We start from the raw sequence: 20,336 nt of genomic DNA, 5'->3' as shown, positions 1-20,336 counted from the left end.
GTATAGGCGATTGAAATCGATCAGCTGCAAACGAAAACAAAATATATCCTTTCCAAGTACATACAAACTGAGACAAAACTTGGAATTCTTGACATAATTGTCTGTTTGTACAACCACACTTTTGCCCTTATTTTGTCTGATTAGTTCATGATTTAGCCCAATTATTTTTTTTTTCACTAATTTATGTGACTAACGTAAATGTTCCCTATCCGCAGCGCAAAAAGCACCAAGCCATGAATTGTAATGGACACTTAATTTCCCCGATATAGGTAGTTGTCATCAGATTCTGTCCGTTTGAGCTGTAGACGAGCTTTATTACAGCTGGTAGGTAACTCGTAGATATCAATATCAAACCAGAATATTTTTATTTTTTTAATGAACTAATTCATTAAAGTTTGGTAAAAAAGTGTTATTATACAAGTACACTGGGACATTACCAAAAGATAAAATAAAAATTACAGGTATACTGGACATCCCCAGGAGTTAACATACTAACAGTACAACCATACAACAATCAACTAAACCAATACTCGAAGTGCAACGTAGAGTTGGGAACGCACCTAAAAACAAGAATCTGGATCTTCTTAATAGTCTCTCCTACATCCATTTTCTCCTTATCGAAGATAACCCTATTTCTGATGGTCCATACATGGTAAAATGTTGCCGCAAGTGCTGTGTGCCTCATTTTTGCGATCGTGGAGTTATCTCGATAAGTGCTTCTGAATGCCTTGAGTATAGCTGCCGGTGTACCCATGAACTTCATCTCGAGCCATACACGAATACCATTCCAGATGCTTTTTGTGATTGGGGATTCAAAAAACAAGTGTCGGACAGATTCATCCACACCCTTGCATAGCTAGCATGATCGATCAGTGAGGTAGTGCAATTTGTCTCTAGATATGAGCTTGATGTGAGCAAATAGCCATAAAGCGAATTGTGCTTGGGTAGGATGTAATGCTTGGACAATAGAGGTTTCCACGGCCACCCAGTCTGACATTGAACAAAGAAGTCATATGCCAGAATATTATTGAACAGACACAAGTTTGCCCTTATTTTGTCCGAGTGGTTCATGATTTAGCCCAATTATTATTAGCATTCTAGAGAAAACGAGCCGTGCATCAAATGCATGGCTTAATCAAACTTCCCTGGCGATTATAATTTTTAAATTTGAAAAAGCAAATCAAATAATAATCAGTAGCTAGTTTGAGTGATTATAAAAACTTCAAATATCATATTGCATAAAATCTAAAATTTAGTTTAAGCTCCCCCTACTCCAAGTCTCCAACCAAACTGGCTCGACAACAATTAAGGTTTATGTGCTCCACCTGAGAAGCAAATCCAATCCTAGTCAAGACTCATATGAGTTGCTTTTTCAAGCAAAGGGTCCTCTTTGCGTTTGCTACCCAAAGCGGGTCCATCATATCCTTACCTCCAAGGGCGAAGTTAGTCGACGGCGACAAATGAGATTTGGTTTTTTTACCAATAATGGAATAAAGCTTTACCTGCATATAGATTTCACAATCACAAAATCCTTGATAATGGTACACCATAAAGACAAAATCTTATCAAAAATTGCAATTTCGCATGAAATGGTACCCGGTGGACCAAATAGTCACATGCATACATTGCAAAAAACTTAATACACACTTCAGGATCCTGTTAGACAGGAGACCCAAAATTCAAGTTGCAACTTGAGTGCATACATAAAGTTCTTGGGATTTATCGGCCATCAGCTCCAACAGGAAAGTAGCTGCAACCCTTGAGATTCCTCTACTGAGATCTGTTATCCAATGAGAACTTATATTTAGTTGAGATGGATTAATAAATTTGGCATAAGAGTACAGACTACAAGTGTGACGGAAAAATATGATAAAATGTGATGGTTATGCTGGAAGAAAGTTCAAAATATCTTAGGTACATACCCAAATTTTATGTTTCCATAACAAGGACCATGAATGACTCCCTCCCTAAAATTGACGCCTTGGACGGGATTCACGGGCTTCAGCAGCGCTAACTCGAATAGGCCTGCCATTAAGGTCCTGTGCCAATAATTTTCAAATAAGATAGTTAGTGTAAAAGAAATTGCTACACTTGCACCACATGATTAGCCCGAGCAAAGGGCTAAACCAGATTTCGAACCACTTTTGAGCACACACAGATATACGACAGGAAATTGAATGAAAAATTGATGAAAACCAGATGTGGAAAAAAAATTGAGTAAATAATATATAATTTGATTATGTCAAGATGATAAAATATCAAAGGTATTCGCTACAGACAATGTCTCCGTACCCGGATTTCTGTTGTATCAAATGTTTATCAAAATAATTGCTCGAAAAAGTTTTTTCCCTGAAATAGAACCTAAAGTTGTTGAAAATGTTTAGTATCAAGCATAAGCGGATCAATTCTTGAACTACATATACTAAGCACGTATAAACAAAAACACACAGGTGTAACCACCATGTGCTTTAGGTGACATATGTTGAAGGAGCTATGCACCAATGGCTGAGCCTTATCGTTCTCAGAACATAGTACTTACAGCTCCATCCAATGACTCGATGGCATTGTTGACCTCATCAGGAGAACTGAGAGTTACAAACCCAAAGCCCTTAGATCTACCACTTTCTCTGTCGTACACCACCCTGGCTTCCTTGACCTTTCCTTGCTCGCTAAACAGCCTCTCAAGTGCAAGATCATCTACTCCCCATGAAAGGTTACCCACATAAACTCTGTTTGCATCACCAGAACTCGTCCTTCCCCTAGGTCCCCCAGCTCCTCTAAAAGAGGAATTTTCCCGAAACGAGGAATTTTCCCTAAACGAGGAATTATCCCGAAAAGAGGAATTTTCCCGATACGAGGAATTTTCCCTTTTAGCCGGTGGCGGCCCAGAATTTACCCTCAATGGTCTTCCCTGCCATTCCTGTGATATTATTTACTATGTCGCATTAACTCCAATGGCTTGAAATATAATTTTAGTTCAAGACTGTCATAAAGATTAAGTACAGTGCACTTTACGGAAGCTTACATATCCATTAAATTGTTGAACAGCAGCTTCAGCTTCTTCGATCCTAGACATGGTCACAAAGCCAAAGCCCCTACTTCTTCCCGAGAGCCTGTCGTAGATAACCTGCAAATTTCACAAGTTAAATGAGTAAAATCTTTAATATTGGTATATTAAAAAATTCTTCAGTATCCAATTTGTCTAATGAACTAAGGCAAGTTTACAGTAGCAAAGGGAGCAGATGTGTGAATTCTTGAGCCTAATCCATGTGTTATGCTTACATAGGCATGTCAAATTAAATAAACATAAATTACGAGTCATGAAAAAATAAATTAGTCAAAGTAAAGCTGGCATACAAAACATAGTTTATAAGCACAAACAGGAGAAGGGCCGGGATTCAGCAAAAGCATTTTGAGTTTTAGTGCATAGCTCACATCTTTAGAAAATATTGACGGCTTTAAGTTCGAGTACTTTTTCAATCAGTTGCCCCAATTCCCCAAACGAAATTATGTGAAACAAATCTTGTACCACGATCCACTAACAACTTCCAATCACCCAAATTCCAAGATTAAAGCCATACGATAAATCGATCCCCAAAAATTTAACAAACACAAGAAATTGAATGGATTAGACACTGCAATTCTCAATTTAATACATAAAAGAAGAAAAATCTTAACTAGAAATAAACTATTTACAGCAAATAACGAGGTACAGTGCCACATCAATCAGTAATAATAGCGGCCAAGTAACAAAAGTACTACCTCAACCTCCTCGACATTTCCGGCCTGTTGGAACAAGCCAGCAAGAGCTGCGCTGTCAGCATTAAAAGGCAAGTTCCCCACAAAGAGCTTCAAATCGGGCGACAAACTCCCCACCCCCGGCCCAGAAAAGTCAGCTTCATCAAGGTCCAAATCCGACGAAAACGCAACCTTTGTCGATATTTTGGAAGTGGGAGTCGCATAATTAATGTTAACCACGCCACGGTTACTGGCGGAAAACGAACGATTCGACTTAGGCAGTGGTTTGAGAGTGAATATAGCGAAAGAAGATGGAGCGGCCGTGGCCGCGGCAGCGGAGTGGTGAGAAAGGGTTTGTGGGTTGAGGGAAAGGAAGTGGAGGGAGGCAGCCATAGTAGCGTAAGAAGATAAGGCTTCTTGAGTTCCCTTGGATAGGGTTTTGGATTGCGCGGCGAGAAGAGGAAATTGTGTGAGGTAGAATGAATATCTTTATGGAAGGATATAAAGGTTTTTGGGCTCACGATAAGCCAGCCGCACCCAACTACTACGATCTTTTTTTATTTTGCTTTTTGTAAGAAAAAAAAAAGCCCTAATAATTGGATTTTTTTATTTTGGGAAAAAAAAGCCCTAATAATAATGACAATAATAATTAGGGGTGTCAATCGGATTGGCTGGGTCGGTTTCGATCAATCCACGCAATTTTTTCTCCAACCCGAACACGAACCCGTCTAACCCAACTCAACGCGTCTAACCCGAATTTTATTTAAAAAAAATTAATGAAAAAAATTCGAAAAAATAAAAAATAATAATAATACTTTAATTTAAACAGATAATAACAAAATTTTCGATTTAAATTTGAAAGTTTAGTGGTAGAAAATTAAAAGTATATTTACTAAATAAAATAAACATTTTTTAAAAAAATTAAAAAATACAAAATAAATATTAAATGATGAAAATTTATCATGTAAATATACAATATATAAAAATATAGGTAATATTTTCAAAAAAAATATGGGTCAACCCGCGACCCAACCCGACCCAACCCGAAACCCGTCTAACCTGACACTAACTCGAACCCACCCAACCCGAACCTGATTTTTTTCATGTTAAGTTGTATCGGGTTGACGGATTTTGTTGCATTAATAATTGAGTTTTCAAATATTAATCATTTACTTTCTACTAAATTATAATAACAGAAACTTTTGTTATTAAGTACCTTCCTTGTTATTTTTGCCCTCATTATTTGTATACGTGTGATATTTTTTGCGTTAATTTTTTATTTAAAAACTAATATTTTATTATAATAATTTTTATATTAAAAATAATATAATAATTTAAAAAATATTGACACAAATCCAATAAGATATTTTAGTAATTTTAAAAATTTTAGAAAGTAAACATGATAGTGATAAGTGAATAAATCACTTTAATAAATAGATTTTTTATGACATTTTTTATTTAATTAAAATATAGTACTTTTATAATTTCAAAGTAGCATTGTTGGTGAAAACAAATTACCTTTATAATTTTAAAGGATGATGTTGGTATTTTAAAAATTCACAATAATATCATAACTTATAAGTTGTGTTTCGCTGAATTTATTAAAAACATTTTATAAGATCTAGGAGCTTATAAGCTGGTTTTAAGAGTTTATAAATTGTCATGATTTATTTTAAAAATAAGTCGTTAAAGTATTTAGATAACTTATTTTAAACAAATTAAAAATGTTGATGTGTTCGTCGTTATAAGATTTTTTATTGTTAAAATTACTAAAAGGTATATTATTTATTTTAAATTGTTTTATAATTTTACCATAAATGTTAAACATATATTAAAAATAATCTATTTCATATTTTAATTTTGAACATTGATATTCTTTGGAAATTTATTTTTAAAAAAATATTTAATATTTAATTGGTGGAATACATGGTAGGGATTTATGGGAACATACAAGGCTATTAAAGAAGTAAAAAGTTAAGACCATAATTTTTTCAGAAAATTAGGGTCACCGTGGTTTTTTTAGAAAAAGCTTATAAATTGTCAAATAACTTATTTTGATGTTTATAAGTTGTTTGATCAAATTGTTGCAAACAAATTTAAAAAGTTTCTAACACACACGAAAAAAAATATTATGAATGAGCCGTTTTAAAAGTTTTTTTGTTTTGATATAATCTTTAATTTTTTCACATAAAATTTGTCCGATTAAGTATGCATCAATGAGAATGGTATTGGAATGAGTAACCTCCTGAAAAGTTATCGTGCGTCAAACTGCTGACGTTACGCTACTTGATTTGGTTGGCTAGGTATCTCATAAAAAAGTGACGTCGGATTTTAACGAGTAATATTATTTTTACTTGAGACATGACATGTGGTAAAGAAAGAGTGGGAATGATATCCAAATGATATGAGATATTACCAACCAATAGACATACATCTTCCCAAACTCATAAGTCTAACAGCTCCACCTATTAACACCCAAATAGGTGTACGCTGCACTGTCAAAAATATAAGAAAATAAAGTTGCGTTTTTGACAAAAATTTATATTTTTTGATAAAAATTTATACTTTTTGACATAGTGCTAAGCATCTGATTATAACAAAAATTATTTAATGCCAGCAAAATTTAATATATATGCGCACATAGCGTGTGAAGTGAAAATAATTATAAAAAAATATCAACGGATAATGATCAATCATTGCATCACATAAATTATCTTCTAAACTGGGAAATTAATTAAGGATGAAAATATATTTGTCTCAAGCTTCTGTAATCTCTTCATTAAGATTGCTAAAATTACTAAATTTGGGATTGGGCTTGTTGGGGGATTGGGATCGAAGTTGGGCTTGAGCTGAGAGCTCACTTGGACCCAGTAAAGGTGAATGAGGCCCATTAACCCAGTTAATCGGAAGACCATACTCCAAATTTTTTATCAGGACTGGCTGAAGTGGCTACCTTAAAATTTAGATTTTTGTAATTGGCTTAAGATTCAATATTCAATTGATGCAAAGCTCGTGTGTGTGTGTGTGTATATAATTAAACTTGAATTAAACAAGACTCCTCCGACTCATTTTTAATTCTAAATTACAAAAACTCATATCAAATCATTTAATAGTTAAATTTTATGAAACATATTTTCTACCCTATCCGATCCGAACGACCCGTGAAAATATATTATTTTTATACCAAAATATTATTTTTAACTCTAATTATCAACTGTGTCAACCTGTCTCATAGATATACGTAAGACCGTCTCACAAGAAAACTACTCGTATAATAGGTATCAAATGATACAATATTTATTCGTGATACGAGTCAACATAATCTATACCTACAATATAAAGTAATATTTTTTACATAAAAATTATTACGAGTAAATCAGAAATTCGCGTGTGATAAAATTGAATTGTGATAATGATGTTACACGTCAATTTATTTGAATGCTTTATTCGCCCCACTATACGGATCTCGTTTTGCGTAGTGATTAGGTGCTTGACAAGTGTATAAATTAAAGTTTATTTATCTACATAGATTATTAATAAATTTGAATTATATAGAAGAAAATTATCAATTTCAAGTATACAAAAAAAAAAGAAGGTGAAATGAGATGCTTCTGAGCGGCGTGCTGTATGGATTAAGGATGATAATTATGCCAAATAATTGGAAAAATTAATCATAATTCGTGAAATAAGGTTGTAAGATCACGTGCTTTGGAAGATTAGATACAGTGAACCGACTTTCCTGACATAAATCAACGTGAAATTTTAATTTAAAAACTCATTTTTTTTTACGAAACCCCAAAAATCACAACCCAATCTCCTAAGAATAACTAATAAATACTACATTATCACATATAAAAAAAAAGCAGTAAATCGAAAATTAATATAGTTATATCAAGTGTGATGTAATTGTATAACACATTCGGGGTTTGAGTTTATGTTATATCTGAAATAATACATTTATTACGTTGTTTTACAACATAACCAATTGATAATTGATCATTAGACATGTTTTTACTTCAAATTCAGATCATCAATTGAATATGTTGTATTAAAAGTCTAAAACAAATGAAACAATATTCTTATTACGTTGTTTTACGACATAACTAATTGATAATTGATCATTAGACATGTTTTTACTTGAAATTCAGATTATCAATTGAATTTGCTGTATTAAAAGTTTAAAACAAATGAAAAGTGTTACTCCAAATATAGAGTATAAAATGACCTTTATACATCAAATTGTCTCTAACATAAATTACCAAAATTACTTTCATGTTATGTTCATATTTACAATAAGAAGTAATGGTTTTTGCATAAAAATTAATATTTTTTCACTGAGTGATCCAAATAAAATATTTATCTCACAAATTTAACTCGTAAGACCGTTTCACGTAAATTTTTATCTTCATTTTATAGTTTTTATGTAACATTACTTAACAAGAAAAATATTTTTATGTTCTCTTGAACTGATTGTACTTTTATCAATCACAAATTGCAATGCATCTAAGTATCTAAAAGTGTAAAAAAGTTCATTTTAACAAAAACATTAATCAACTATATATATATTGACGATGTTCTAAAAAAACAGTTAGCGGTGGATGACCAATTTTTTTATACAATATCCAAAAACATCGTCTTTCTAAAAAAAATCATAGATGCGAGCTACCGTCTATTATCTAAGTCGCGTCTTTTAGAACATTTTATATTAACGTGTAAGCATGCATTATATTTACTTCCTCCAAAATTTGGATTTTATGACTACAAATCATAAAATGCACGAAAAAATAATAATGTAAATTTAATCAAATTGTGGTTAGATGGATTATTAGAAGGATTAGTGTTAATTATTTATGTATTTTGCACTGAGATCAGTTCAATGAATGTTGTGGGTTTTGCTTAGTCATCACCACATTGGCAGGTTAAATTGTGAGTATGCATGAAAATACGTGCCGTAATAGGTTAAATTTAGATAAAAATTTGTGTGATACGGTCTCACGGTTCGTATTTTGTGAAACAGATCTTATTTGGGTCATGAAAAAGTATTACTTTTTATGCTAAGAGTATTACTTTTTATTGTGAATATCGATAGGGTTGACTCGTCTCACAGATAAAGATTATTGAGACCGTCTCACAAGAGACCTACTCGTTAAATTCATGGGTTGTGGTTTTTTTAAAAAAAAATTAGAAGTATCTAGTAGAGATAAATTCGATGAAGCAGTGAAAATTATTTAATATTATTACATTTACAGGAAACAAAATAACTAGATATAAATCTATATATTATATTGAATTATTGTCTGCGTGTATATATTATGTTATTTATGTGCATTATTATACAATAAAACAATAGAAGAAAATTAGAAAGATTCGTTTAATCATATAATATATTGATTTTTAAAATCTCGTTTGATTCCATGCTTTCCAGACTGTTCAAAACCAACAAATTGATAAATTATTTCATAACTTACATAAATTGAAGTAAACAATTATAAATACAAACGAATCAGTTTAGACTTCCAACTCGTTAAAATATAATAACTTGTTTAAAATAAAATAACAATTATTAAGCTTAATTAAGTTTAGGCATGCTTAATCATAATTTGAATGGATGCAGAGAGGATTCACATTTCATTTTACAAAGTTAAAATCTCTAGTAGTTATATATAATGATGATGACGTCGCATATCTTCGATTCGTGATAATCTTCAATAATAACCACAAATTAACGGGAACCAATTATTTATAGTAATTATATAGAGTCGTTCTCATGAAAAATATATGCCAACTAATTTGACGCTTACGTTAATTGATTATCGTCTTTATGAAGTTGATGTTTCCAATTTATGGAGGAGAGTATTTACGTAACATTTGGTAAAGTCAAACCATTTCCCACATCGACAATAATTTCTGAGTTAATTTTAATTCTTTGTCCAATTCAAATAAATTTTTTTGAACGGGACCCTCATTATCACATGTACTTTGGTCAACGTACGTCACCATGACCAACCTCGGATCGCTACATACATCATGTACACAAATACGCGATGTAAAATAATGTATAAATATCACGGAATTTATATTTGTAAATAAGTAATTTTTTTAAAATATGTAAAAACTTGTGTGAGACGGTTTCACGGGTCGTATTTTGTAAGACATATATCTTATTTGGGTCATCTATGAAAAATATTACTTTTTATGCTAAGAGTATTACTTTTTATTGTGAATATTGGTAGGGTTGACCGTCTCACAGATAAAGATTTGTGAGATCGTCTCACAAGAGACTTACTCGTTATATATATCTATACTATCTGTACTTTTATAATATATTATATATATATATCTATACTACTTTATTAAGTCTGAGACACTTAGAGTAACTAACTTTTGTGTCATGTTCTGTTTTAGTGATTATATATATTATAAAATGTTAAAACTTTAATGTAAGTTATATGTGGTTTAGTGGATAGAGTCATTGTCTCTTAGGTTTAGGTTATAGGTTCAATTCTCACTGAGATTATTTTTTTATTCTTTTATTTTTCATTTTATTTTTTAATTTACATATCAAAATTACAGTATAGTCGCTCACTATTTTTTATAATTATATTTTGATCCTCATTTAAATATAAATCAAATGAGTTATAAAAAATAGTATACAAGCACGCAACGCATGCGTCGGTGCACTAGTATATTATTAAATACGAGGCCCTTAGAGTAACTAACTTAGAGCACATCAAAATATTTAATTCCATAATGACCCTTCTTACCCTACTAAAAACTTCCCCAAGTCACTCCATATTTTACATACAAAAAAATCTAAACAATTTTTTTTTAAAATTTTAAATCGAACAGCTCTTCTAAATTGAAAATAATTCTGTGTTAATTGTTTAATATTTTTTGATAAAATTGAAAATAATAATAATACATGCAATTCGTATGCATCTTTGATTAGTATATATAAAGTTACCTTTTAAAGATAATAAATTTCTTAAAAAGGCAAAAACTTGTGTGAGATGGTCTCACGGGTCGTATTTTGTGAGGCGGATCTCTTATTTGGGTCATCCATGAAAAAATATTACTTTTTTTGCTAAGAATATTATTTTTTATTGTGAATATCGATAGGGTTGACCCGTCTCACAGATAAAGATTCGTGAGACCGTCTCATAAGAGACCTACTCTCTAAAAAAATGTAAGAAAGTTGAGGATGCTTTTGAGATTTTGAAAGAAGCTTTACCGAGACATTAAAATAGTTAGCACAGGAGAGATGAGTAGCATTACTGATATTTGGAATAATAAATATTTAAAGTTATATAATTTTGTCACTCCCCATGATTTGAAACTGGTACAATAAAATGTATATAAATTAATAATATTGGGATCATGATATTTTGTTAATCTGAAGGGTTATTAATTACTCTATAAATTTATAAATAGTATTTTAAAAATTGATTTTCATATTTATTTTAAGTTGCTTTAATTACATTTGTATCATTGTATATCACTAATGTCCAAAACATGTTACCTAAATTCATATAAAAAATAAAGTATGATGTAAATATATATTTATAAAAACAAATAAATGGTATTCATATTTTTTATAATAAATTTTTTCTATTAATTAATCAAATAAAAAGCATTATATATTGTCACTGGCATGTATGAGTTCAATAAAAAAAAAGTCTCAAACTAAATTTAAATTTAACAAAAATACAAAATAAAAAAGTTTTTGGATGCAATTATTTCGCGAAGATCAGTCATATCGTGATATTAAAATTATTGTATAATTTAAAATATTAAAGTTGTAATGTTATTATCATCTATAATTTGTTGATAAACAACAAATCTTCTCATTTGTAATAGAATAATATTTTTCTAAATTGTGCTAGTTATGTTTGTAATTATAAAAATATTAATTTATAGTATTGACAAGACCATAAATTTATATAATTTATTTTGAAAAATTACTGTCTTATTAATTTATCGAAATTATTAAATTCACATATTTGTCCGATCGATACCGAGTCAAAATATAGATTAGCAATTTATGAGATGTTTTACTAAATTTTTATTAAAAATAATTAATGGGTAGTTGGGATATATAAATGACAAAAACTTGTGTGAGACAGTCTCATGAGTCGTATTTTGTGAGACAGATATCTTATTTGGGTTATCCATGAAAAAAGTATTAATTTTGTGCTACGAGTATTAATTTTTATTGTGAATATCGGTAGGGTTGACCGGTCTCACAGATAAAGATTTGCGAGACCGTCTCACAAGAGACCTACTCTATATAAATTTAGAATAAGAATGTTTTTTAGCCTAGTAGTGAATTTTTAGCATTTTCTACTTGCTATTTTTGACATATTTGTAAGAATCAAACACCTTTATATCTTAAGAAGGGATATATAATAGTTCTATGTAAGATTTATTTTAATTAAAGATACTTTATTTTTGTTTTTGTTTTAACTTCCATAATTTTGTTGTTATCCTTCGAAATTTATCATATTATGACAAATTCAAAATATAAAATAATCTATATTTGGGAGGTTTTGGAATTACTAAAATAATAATAAATTCAGATTATTAAAAAAATAAAATAAACTCAGAAAGTGGGAAGTCGGACCGAAAACCTTATAATTCATCGTCACCGTTGATTTTCCCTTTCCCCACGGGTTTTATCTTCAACTTCTCTCTCTCTCACACACATACGCACAAATATATACAATCAATACGTACACACAACTCTCTCTCTATCTATCTCTATATCTGTGTTAATATCTGTACGCTCAGTGTTCTTACTCTTTCGCTCAGTTCATTTTACCAGTAAACGCGTGGATTCTAGAAAGTCTGATCCAACCCTGAATCAAAGAGAAACGCGAAAGGTGGGAGAGAAATCAAATTCTTTTACATGACGTACATGTTTAGCTTTGTGTAATTGGCGATTATATTCTCTGTTCTTTATTTACCGATTTACAGATCAGCGTTTTTTTTTACGTAATGCTTTTGTTTTCGGGCTGATGAAGAGTATCAGTTGTGTCTTGGGGATTTGGATTCTGTGTTTCTTTTTGGAGAAATTAGGGTTTCGAATCTTCTATTTTGTTTATGCCTTTTTTGGTGGTATAGTTGATGTTCTGTATTGTACGATTGTTATAAGTATGGTTTGAAGCATGGTATATTTATCATTATCTCTTGTTTTCAGTGTATGTTGTCCCCGTCCGATTGCTATTGAGTCGTTTGTTTTTTGTTTTTTTAACATTAGCTCCGACTTCGGATTTGCCATGGTTGGTCTTGGAGATATAAGCAGTTTAACTTTATATTTTAGTTTTGGACATTTCTTCATATCGCTTACAAACGGGAATTTACTGGCGATTGGTGGAGATAATATTATTTTACAATTTCTTATTCTTTTTGGTAACGTAATGAAACCTTCTCCGACAATGATTGGTTTTGAGTGCTTTTGCTTGTTTCCATGAGTATTTCTATTTTTTTTTATGGATGCCCTTGTGGTCTTATGAAATTCCGTGTTAAATTTTTCAAAGGAAAGCGTTTATTTCGAGTGACAAATTTGAGATCCTGATTTGTGCAACAACTTTGCCGAGATTCTGAAGTTCAGGAATTTGATTGATCAATGCATCTTCTTAAATGGCATAAGTGCCAGTGACATGGATATTATTCTAATTTGTGTTGTTTGTGGCATCTGATATGTTGTGAGTTGACGCCAGGGTTTAGAGATTATTTGCTGTCCGATGTCATATTTATCATTGAAGTTGTTTCTTGAATTAGGAATGACCAGGCACAGTTACTACTAAGGAGAAGTTAAAGTTGTACGTTAACTGTCATCACAACTCAGCAATGGAGTTTAATCTGATCAAATTGAGTCTGTTCTGGCGGGAATATAAAATCAATTATGCATTATGATTAAGGTGATTTAGAACGAGTATTTCCAGTGTCATGGTTCGGTTGTGTCAACAATTGTCATGTAACAAGGATAGAATTCGCCGGGAATGAATTTTAAACAAACTTCCAGACTGGTTCTCTTGACGAGGATGACATCTATTTCATTCTCCCTTGGTTGCCTTGAAAGAGTTGCTGATTAATTTCCTATCGGGCTATGTCAGTGGCATTCTTCATAAGTCAGGCGGCTTGTCATTGTTAAGCTTAGTGATGCTTGTCACATCTTGCAGCTGCTTGAAAGAGTGTACTTTCAGAGGATGACTCCGATGATCTAAAATTTTGACATATGAGAAAAATGGAAACTGAGGATCTGACCACTACTAGTCAGTCAACAATTCGTGAGCGGATGCTGGCTTCTGCTGGACCGTTACTTTGGATTGTTATCAGCTATGTAGACCCTGGAAAGTGGGCTGCTGCTGTAGAGGGAGGCGCTCGATTCGGACTTGATTTATCTTTACTCCTGCTTGTTATTAATTTTACTGCTGTTTTGTATCAGTACCTATCTGCTTGTGTAGCAGTCGCCACTGGAAAAGATCTCGCGCAGGTTATTTTCCTTCAGCGGTTTAGTTTTCTTGAGATGCAATAAATTCTGGTTCGGCATAACTATATTATAAATTGTGCTTGGTGCAATCGTTTGTTATCTTGGGTTAATTTGTTAAACGGTCGATGTTGACTGATAGTCATCTTACCGAATCATTTTGGATTCTAAACATGTAAATTTCCCGTGATTTGGTTCGAATGCATATTTTAATATAGATTTTTATCCGACATATATTCATTAAGTCAAAGGATAATATTTGGGGCTAATCTGTTTACTGAACCATGAGGAGGGTTGTTTTTCTCCTAATGCGCTCTGTCCAAGCTATCTACGCCCTGTGATAGTTTATTGGCATTGAAAGAGTGTTGGTTTCACTTCTACGAAATTCTTTTCTATTGCTTCCTTTAAATTCGTTATTCTATTAATTTTGCTCTTTTCTTCTGTAAATGCGAAAGCTCGTTCTTTTTTTAATATTTATTTGGTTCTGAAAAATGTACGAACTCATATTGGTATTGAATAGGTTTTCAATGAGGAATATGATGATATGACATGCATACTCTTAGGAGTTCTAGCGGAGATCTCAATGATAGCTTTGGATCTCACTATGGTAATTTCATTCTTTCAAAAAGTGTTTGAAGTTCAATTTTATTTAACTGGCTACCCATTGACATTTCATGAATATTTTTTTCTAATAGGTCCTGGGCACTGCTTATGGCCTCAATGCCGTCTTTGGAATTGACATATTTAATTGTGTTTTTTTGACTGGCTTTGATGCTATTTTGTTTCCGCTTCTCTCCAGCCTCTTTGTAAGTAATACAGTTCCATTATGTTTCATTTCTATATTTTTAAGATGGATGAAATATAATTGTTTTTCATCTTATGTTACTAGGAGAATCCCAAGGCGAAGTTCTTATCCATATGCTTGGCAAGCTTTATATTAGTATCTTGTATTTTTGGTTTGCTCATAAGTCAACCAGAAAGTTCATTTCCTATGTGTGGGATGCTTACAAAGCTGAATGGGGAAAGTGCATATGCATTGATGAGTCTCCTTGGGGCAAATGTTATGCCTTACAATTTTTACCTTCACTCTTCTGCTGTAAAGGTCTCTCTCTCTCTCTCTCCTCTCCCTCTCTCTCTCTCTCTCTCTCTCTCCTCTCTCTCTCTCTCTCTCTCTCTCTCTCTCTCTCATGTGCACATGTGCACTGTAAGTGTGTGTGCGGTGTTCATTTATCATCAGATTGTTTGTGCCTTCTTAGGTTGCATAGTTAATAATAGAAGGCGTGAATTTCAATGCTGTACTGTCAAGTGTGAGGCAACAAAATGTAGAAACCTTGGTTGTTAGCAGTTTCAGTTGTGCTGATCTGTCCTTGATATTAATTTGTCATTATTTTGGTTCTGCATTTCAGACCTTTTGATTGGAATATACATCGATCTCTGAGTAATCTTCCACTGTTTACCTGCCATACTCTTTTTGCACAGCATCATTTCTCATTTTCTCTGATATTACTTTATGTTATATTTGTCTTGAAAGACAATTAAGCTTTCCGCACCATGTTTTTGCAGTTAACTCAAGGGAAACTGAATCTTTCTAAAGGAACCTTGTGTCATGACCATTTTTTTGCCATAATCTGTATCTTTAGTGGCATTTTCCTGCTGAACTATATGCTTATGAATTTGGCGGCTAACGTGTTATACAGTACTGGGCCACTTTTGCTTACGTTACAGGATGCATTGTCTTTGCTGGATCAGGTTAGTGTTGGATGTGCAGAATATTCAATTGGCTAAGATTTAGGTGCAATTCCTTTTGTTCACCAAAAGTTACATATGATGCAGGTGTCTAGGAACTCAGTGGCTTCAGTTGGTCTGATATTTATCATGTTTTGCTCTAGTCAGCTAATAGCATTAAGATGGTATCTTGGAAGACAAATGATTATCCAAGATTTGTTTAAAACCGATATTCCTGGCTGGCTTCATCGGGCTACTATCCGAATAATTGCTATAATTCCAGCCCTCTACTGTGTGTGGAATACAGGAGCCGAAGGGATATTTCAACTCCTGATCTTTACACAGGTTTTAGTTGGTCTTTTACTTCCTTCTTCTGCCATCCCCCTATTCCGCATTGCTTCATCAAAATCAATAATGGGTGCATACAAAATTCCTATGCTGGTGGAATTCTCCACATTAATCTCATTTGTCGGTATACTGGGGATTCAGATTGTCTTTGTCGTAGAGATGATATTCGGCAGTAGTGACTGGGTTAGTAGTTTGAAATGGAACATTGGAAATAGTGTGCCTATTCCTTATCTTATCCTTCTGGTTGGTGCCTTATTGTCCCTCTGCTTGATGCTTTGGCTGGGTACTACACCATTGAAATCTACAAACTCTGCGGTAGATGCTCAGGCATTGATCTGGGACATAAGAACTGCTGCGCCTGAGCCATGTGCAGATGGAGACCAAGCTGCAAGTCGTGCATCCCAGCATCATTTAGACAGTGCCACAGAACAGCAGGAGCCTGAATTGCCATTTGATAAATCCTTCAAAGACAATCAAAACGTCATGGTCTCAAGTGCTGATCTCAAGTTGCCTGAAACACTTATGGATACAGCAACTGATCTCTGTTTGAATACCGTTCAGGAGATAAAATCTGAAGTGGCAACCCCTGCTTCAGGATTTTCTGAGGCATCTGAAACCATCGGAGATGGGCCGCATAATGAGGTTCTTGAAAGCAAACCACTAGTTGGTAGCTCATCGAGCGCTGAGCCAGACTATTTGGTGGTGAAGACATTGCCAAATGAGGAGTACTTGCCACAGGAAAAGAGTGTTGAGGTTGACCCTTGGGAGCCAGAAGAGTCGACTAAAGATGTTCCTGATGGTAGCCTGTCTTTGGTATCCGACGGTCCAGGATCATTCAGAAGTTTTAGTGGGAAAAGTGACGAGATAGGGAGTGGGGCTGGAAGTCTTTCAAGATTAGCAGGACTTGGCCGTGCTGCCAGATGTCAGTTAACTACAACTCTTAATGAATTCTGGTTACAGCTTTTTGATTTTCATGGGCAAACAACCCAGGAAGCTAAGTCTAAGAAACTGGATGTTTTACTGGGGACTGATACGAAGGTAGATATAAAATCGTCACTTGCGCCTGTTAAATCTAGCACGTGTAAGGATTCTGCTGGATATATACCATCTGTTAGTGGAAGAGGATCTGATTCTCTTAGAACTTCTACTTTTTACAATTCTCCAAAACAGCAGCTTGCCCGGAGTGGTATTGGATCACCTCTTGGGGTTCACAAGGGTTCGTCAATGTGGTCTCCCAGTCCGCAGGTTGTAGATGCATACGTTCGAAATTCCAGCCAAAATGCGCTCGACTCTGGTGAGAGGCGCTATCATAGTGTTCATGTTCCAGCAGCATCTGATGGCTACAACCAACAGCCAGCCACTGTTCATGGTTATGATTTAGCTTGGCATCTGGGTCGAACGGCTATGGATACAGGTTCTGATTATCAAGTTGATCAATTTGAATCATTAAAGCAAAAGTCCACTCTGCCAGTCAAATCAAATTCAAAGGAGTTGTTTGCTCGGGCATTGGGGCAGAAGCTACAGAATGGGTTGCGCACTCTCACCCCTCCTGGTTTTCACAATGTTCATGTTTCTCGAAACAATTCGTTGAATATTGAAAGGCCATTTCACGAGCTTTCTGCACCTGAATATGTGGATTTTGCAAACAACCCAGCCGACTTGAAGAAATTTCACAGCTTACCGGACATGTCGGGGCTTTATGTCCCTCACCGAGATTCTTCTCTGACTGGTAACCATGATAATTTCGCTGGATATGGGCAGTCCATTAGCCGCTTAGCACGTGAACAAACCTATCAGAGTGCTTCTTCATGGACTGGTGCTTCTTTAGGATTTAGTGAGCTCTCTCCTTCGAAGGTATGCAGAGATGCGTTTTCGCTGCAGTTCAGTTCTGGTTTGGGTGCTAATTCCCTGTGGTCTAAGCAGCCCTATGAACGATTTGGTGTTGCTGATAAACCCCTGTCAAGTTCACAAGAAACCGCATCAATTGTGGAGTTTGAAGCCAAGCTTCTACAGTCTTTCAGAAGTTGCATCATGAAACTTCTGAAGCTGGAAGGATTTGACTGGTTGTTCAGACAAAATGATGGGACTGATGAGGACCTTATAGATCGGGTAGCTGCCCGGGAGAGAGTATTGTGTGAAGTTGAAGCAAGGGCCATAGATAGAAAGCTAGGTTCTGCTATGAAAAATGACGATGCAGACCATTCAAAATTAATGTCCGTTCCAAATTGCGGTGAGGGATGTGTATGGAGAGCTGATATTGTTGTAAGCTTTGGTGTTTGGTGCATTCACAGGATTCTTGAACTTTCCCTCATGGAGAGACGGCCAGAACTCTGGGGTAAATACACTTATGTACTTAACCGACTTCAGGTAGACATCCTTTTCTTTTCGCGATGTTTGAACCATATATTTTTCTGAATTTCACTCTTAAATATCATTATATAGGAAATTAGGAATTGAACTACCATTTTACCGTTTTATTGTTTTCTTCATTCTGTTTTTTGTACCAGGAAATATTAAATTCTGATGCCCCTGCCAATACCCCCTCAACGTAAAATGTTTTCAAATTTCAGGTTTTTTCGAAAATTATAATTTTTTGCACACCCCAAAATACATCCGACCCATTTTCTCCCAACACTCCCGTGTGATTAAATTCACGGATCCACCCCTCGCATCAGGCTATAATTTTTGGCTTGTGTTCTCACATGTTACTCAATCTTTGGTTCTTCGTGATATTTAATATCATGACCATATGTACATGCAGGGGATAATTGATCTGGCTTTTGCAAAGCCTCGTTCGCCACCAGTTCCGTGCTTCTGCCTCGAGATTCCACCTGGATATGAAAGAAAGTCCAGCTCTCCTATTTCAAATGGTAGCTTGCCCCCACCTTCTAAAATGGCTCGTGGCAAATTCACAACTGCAGCTATGCTATTAGACATGATCAAGGATGTTGAAATGGCCATATCTTGTCGAAAGGGACGAACAGGCACTGCAGCGGGCGACGTAGCTTTTCCTAAAGGAAAAGAGAATCTAGCATCGGTACTGAAAAGGTATAAACGCCGTTTGTCGAATAAACCAGTTGGATCCCAGGAAACGGGGCATGCATCCCGAAAGTTGTAGCATTAAATGCTTAAATTTGTTTCTTGATTTTGGACTCTACACACTCTCGTGTATTATATATGTCGTCAGTCGTTCTTGTAGTTTCCTTGTATTTTATTACCTATGGATAGGATAAATTTGTACTAGATGCAACACATTAGCTAAAGGAAATGGATATAAGAACAGTTGAAATATGGTGGTTGCAAATGGATTCTTGCTCTTGTAAAATTTTGCCAGATCTGATGCCATTAGTGAAACTTCAAGGTCTTCTCGTTTTATGGCCTTTTAGTCCTTTGAACAGCTCTGATAAACCAAGTCCTGGAACTGTCAGCTTTTCATTGCAGATCGTAACATTTAAATACGCTCGCAAAATTAAAATCGATCTTTGCTCCAAGGTTTTAAATTATGGAGTGAATTAATTGTAACATAATGATGGTAAAACATTGAAGTTTTGGTATGAGTCCGTCTCTAGTTTGTATTTCGACAAGAGATTTTATTTTTTCAAATGAGTAGACTAACTAGAGATTTTATTTTATTCCACAACTATTACGACAAGCGATTTTATTTTTCCAAATCACTAGACTAATGTCATGAGCACGTTTCTAGTTTGTTTGTTTGTTTGTTTTTTTTCCAGTTTTATCTGGTGTGTGTTATTTGTAAGTTATTGCACATAATCGGGCTTTACACGGTGCACACTTAGATTATAATGGTTGTTATTCTTATTGTAATGAAATAAAAAAAATATTGGAGTTGAGTATGTGCTCAGTCCATGTATGCTTTTTTGTAATTACGTTATTTCCTATTTTCTCCACCTTAAATATTATGATTGTGTTTATTTTTTATGATAAGGATATGATTATACCAATAATCCTATGTTTATTTGTTAATTTGTTTTTTGTTTTATGATTTGTACTAACTCATAAAGCTCATTCATACTTA

General features: G+C 33.9%; 2 protein-coding genes across 3 annotated transcripts; one reads left to right on the top strand and one right to left on the bottom strand.

The window, feature by feature from the left end:
- Positions 1–1,486: 1,486 nt before the first annotated feature.
- LOC142548532 (30 kDa ribonucleoprotein, chloroplastic-like) lies at positions 1,487–4,223 on the bottom strand. The gene is made up of 5 exons (XM_075656897.1): positions 3,763–4,223; positions 3,026–3,127; positions 2,540–2,920; positions 1,923–2,039; positions 1,487–1,780 (listed from the first exon to the last, which is right to left on the bottom strand). The coding sequence occupies exons 1-4, from the start codon at positions 4,129–4,131 to the stop codon at positions 1,968–1,970; spliced, it is 924 nt and encodes a 307-aa protein (XP_075513012.1). The 5' UTR covers positions 4,132–4,223; the 3' UTR covers positions 1,487–1,780; positions 1,923–1,967.
- Positions 4,224–12,459: 8,236 nt separating this feature from the next.
- Positions 12,460–19,675, top strand: LOC142548529 (ethylene-insensitive protein 2.1-like). Of its 2 annotated transcripts, none has more exons than XM_075656894.1 (8): positions 12,460–12,617; positions 13,519–14,233; positions 14,748–14,834; positions 14,923–15,033; positions 15,117–15,329; positions 15,791–15,976; positions 16,061–18,667; positions 19,062–19,675. In XM_075656894.1, exons 2-8 carry the CDS (start codon positions 13,976–13,978, stop codon positions 19,416–19,418), a joined length of 3,819 nt encoding a protein of 1,272 aa, XP_075513009.1. In that variant the 5' UTR covers positions 12,460–12,617; positions 13,519–13,975; the 3' UTR covers positions 19,419–19,675. The 2 variants fall into 2 exon arrangements, with proteins under 2 accessions (XP_075513009.1, XP_075513010.1); XM_075656895.1 differs by having other exon boundaries at positions 12,466–12,617; positions 13,529–14,233.
- Positions 19,676–20,336: the final 661 nt, after the last annotated feature.

Source organism: Primulina tabacum, chromosome 6, assembly GCF_025594145.1.
Source record: "Primulina tabacum isolate GXHZ01 chromosome 6, ASM2559414v2, whole genome shotgun sequence".
In the NCBI taxonomy this organism is placed as follows: domain Eukaryota; kingdom Viridiplantae; phylum Streptophyta; class Magnoliopsida; order Lamiales; family Gesneriaceae; genus Primulina; species Primulina tabacum.
The sequence above is the reverse complement of the archived record's forward strand: the minus strand, read 5'-3'. Positions and strand labels throughout refer to the sequence as shown.

What these genes read in the sequence shown, in the direction of transcription:
- LOC142548532 (XM_075656897.1), bottom strand. Translation starts at nt 4,131, where the DNA reads ATGGCTGCCTCCCTCCACTTCCTTTCCCTCAACCCACAAACCCTTTCT. An exon ending in TTCAACAATTTAATGGATAT is followed by an intron (nt 2,921 to 3,025) that starts GTAAGCTTCCGT and finishes ATAATATCACAG; the next exon opens with GAATGGCAGGGAAGACCATT. An exon ending in TCGAGTCATTGGATGGAGCT is followed by an intron (nt 2,040 to 2,539) that starts GTAAGTACTATG and finishes TTATTGGCACAG; the next exon opens with GACCTTAATGGCAGGCCTAT.
- LOC142548529 (XM_075656894.1), top strand. Translation starts at nt 13,976, where the DNA reads ATGAGAAAAATGGAAACTGAGGATCTGACCACTACTAGTCAGTCAACA. An exon ending in CGCTTCTCTCCAGCCTCTTT is followed by an intron (nt 15,034 to 15,116) that starts GTAAGTAATACA and finishes TTATGTTACTAG; the next exon opens with GAGAATCCCAAGGCGAAGTT. An exon ending in TTCACTCTTCTGCTGTAAAG is followed by an intron (nt 15,330 to 15,790) that starts GTCTCTCTCTCT and finishes ATGTTTTTGCAG; the next exon opens with TTAACTCAAGGGAAACTGAA.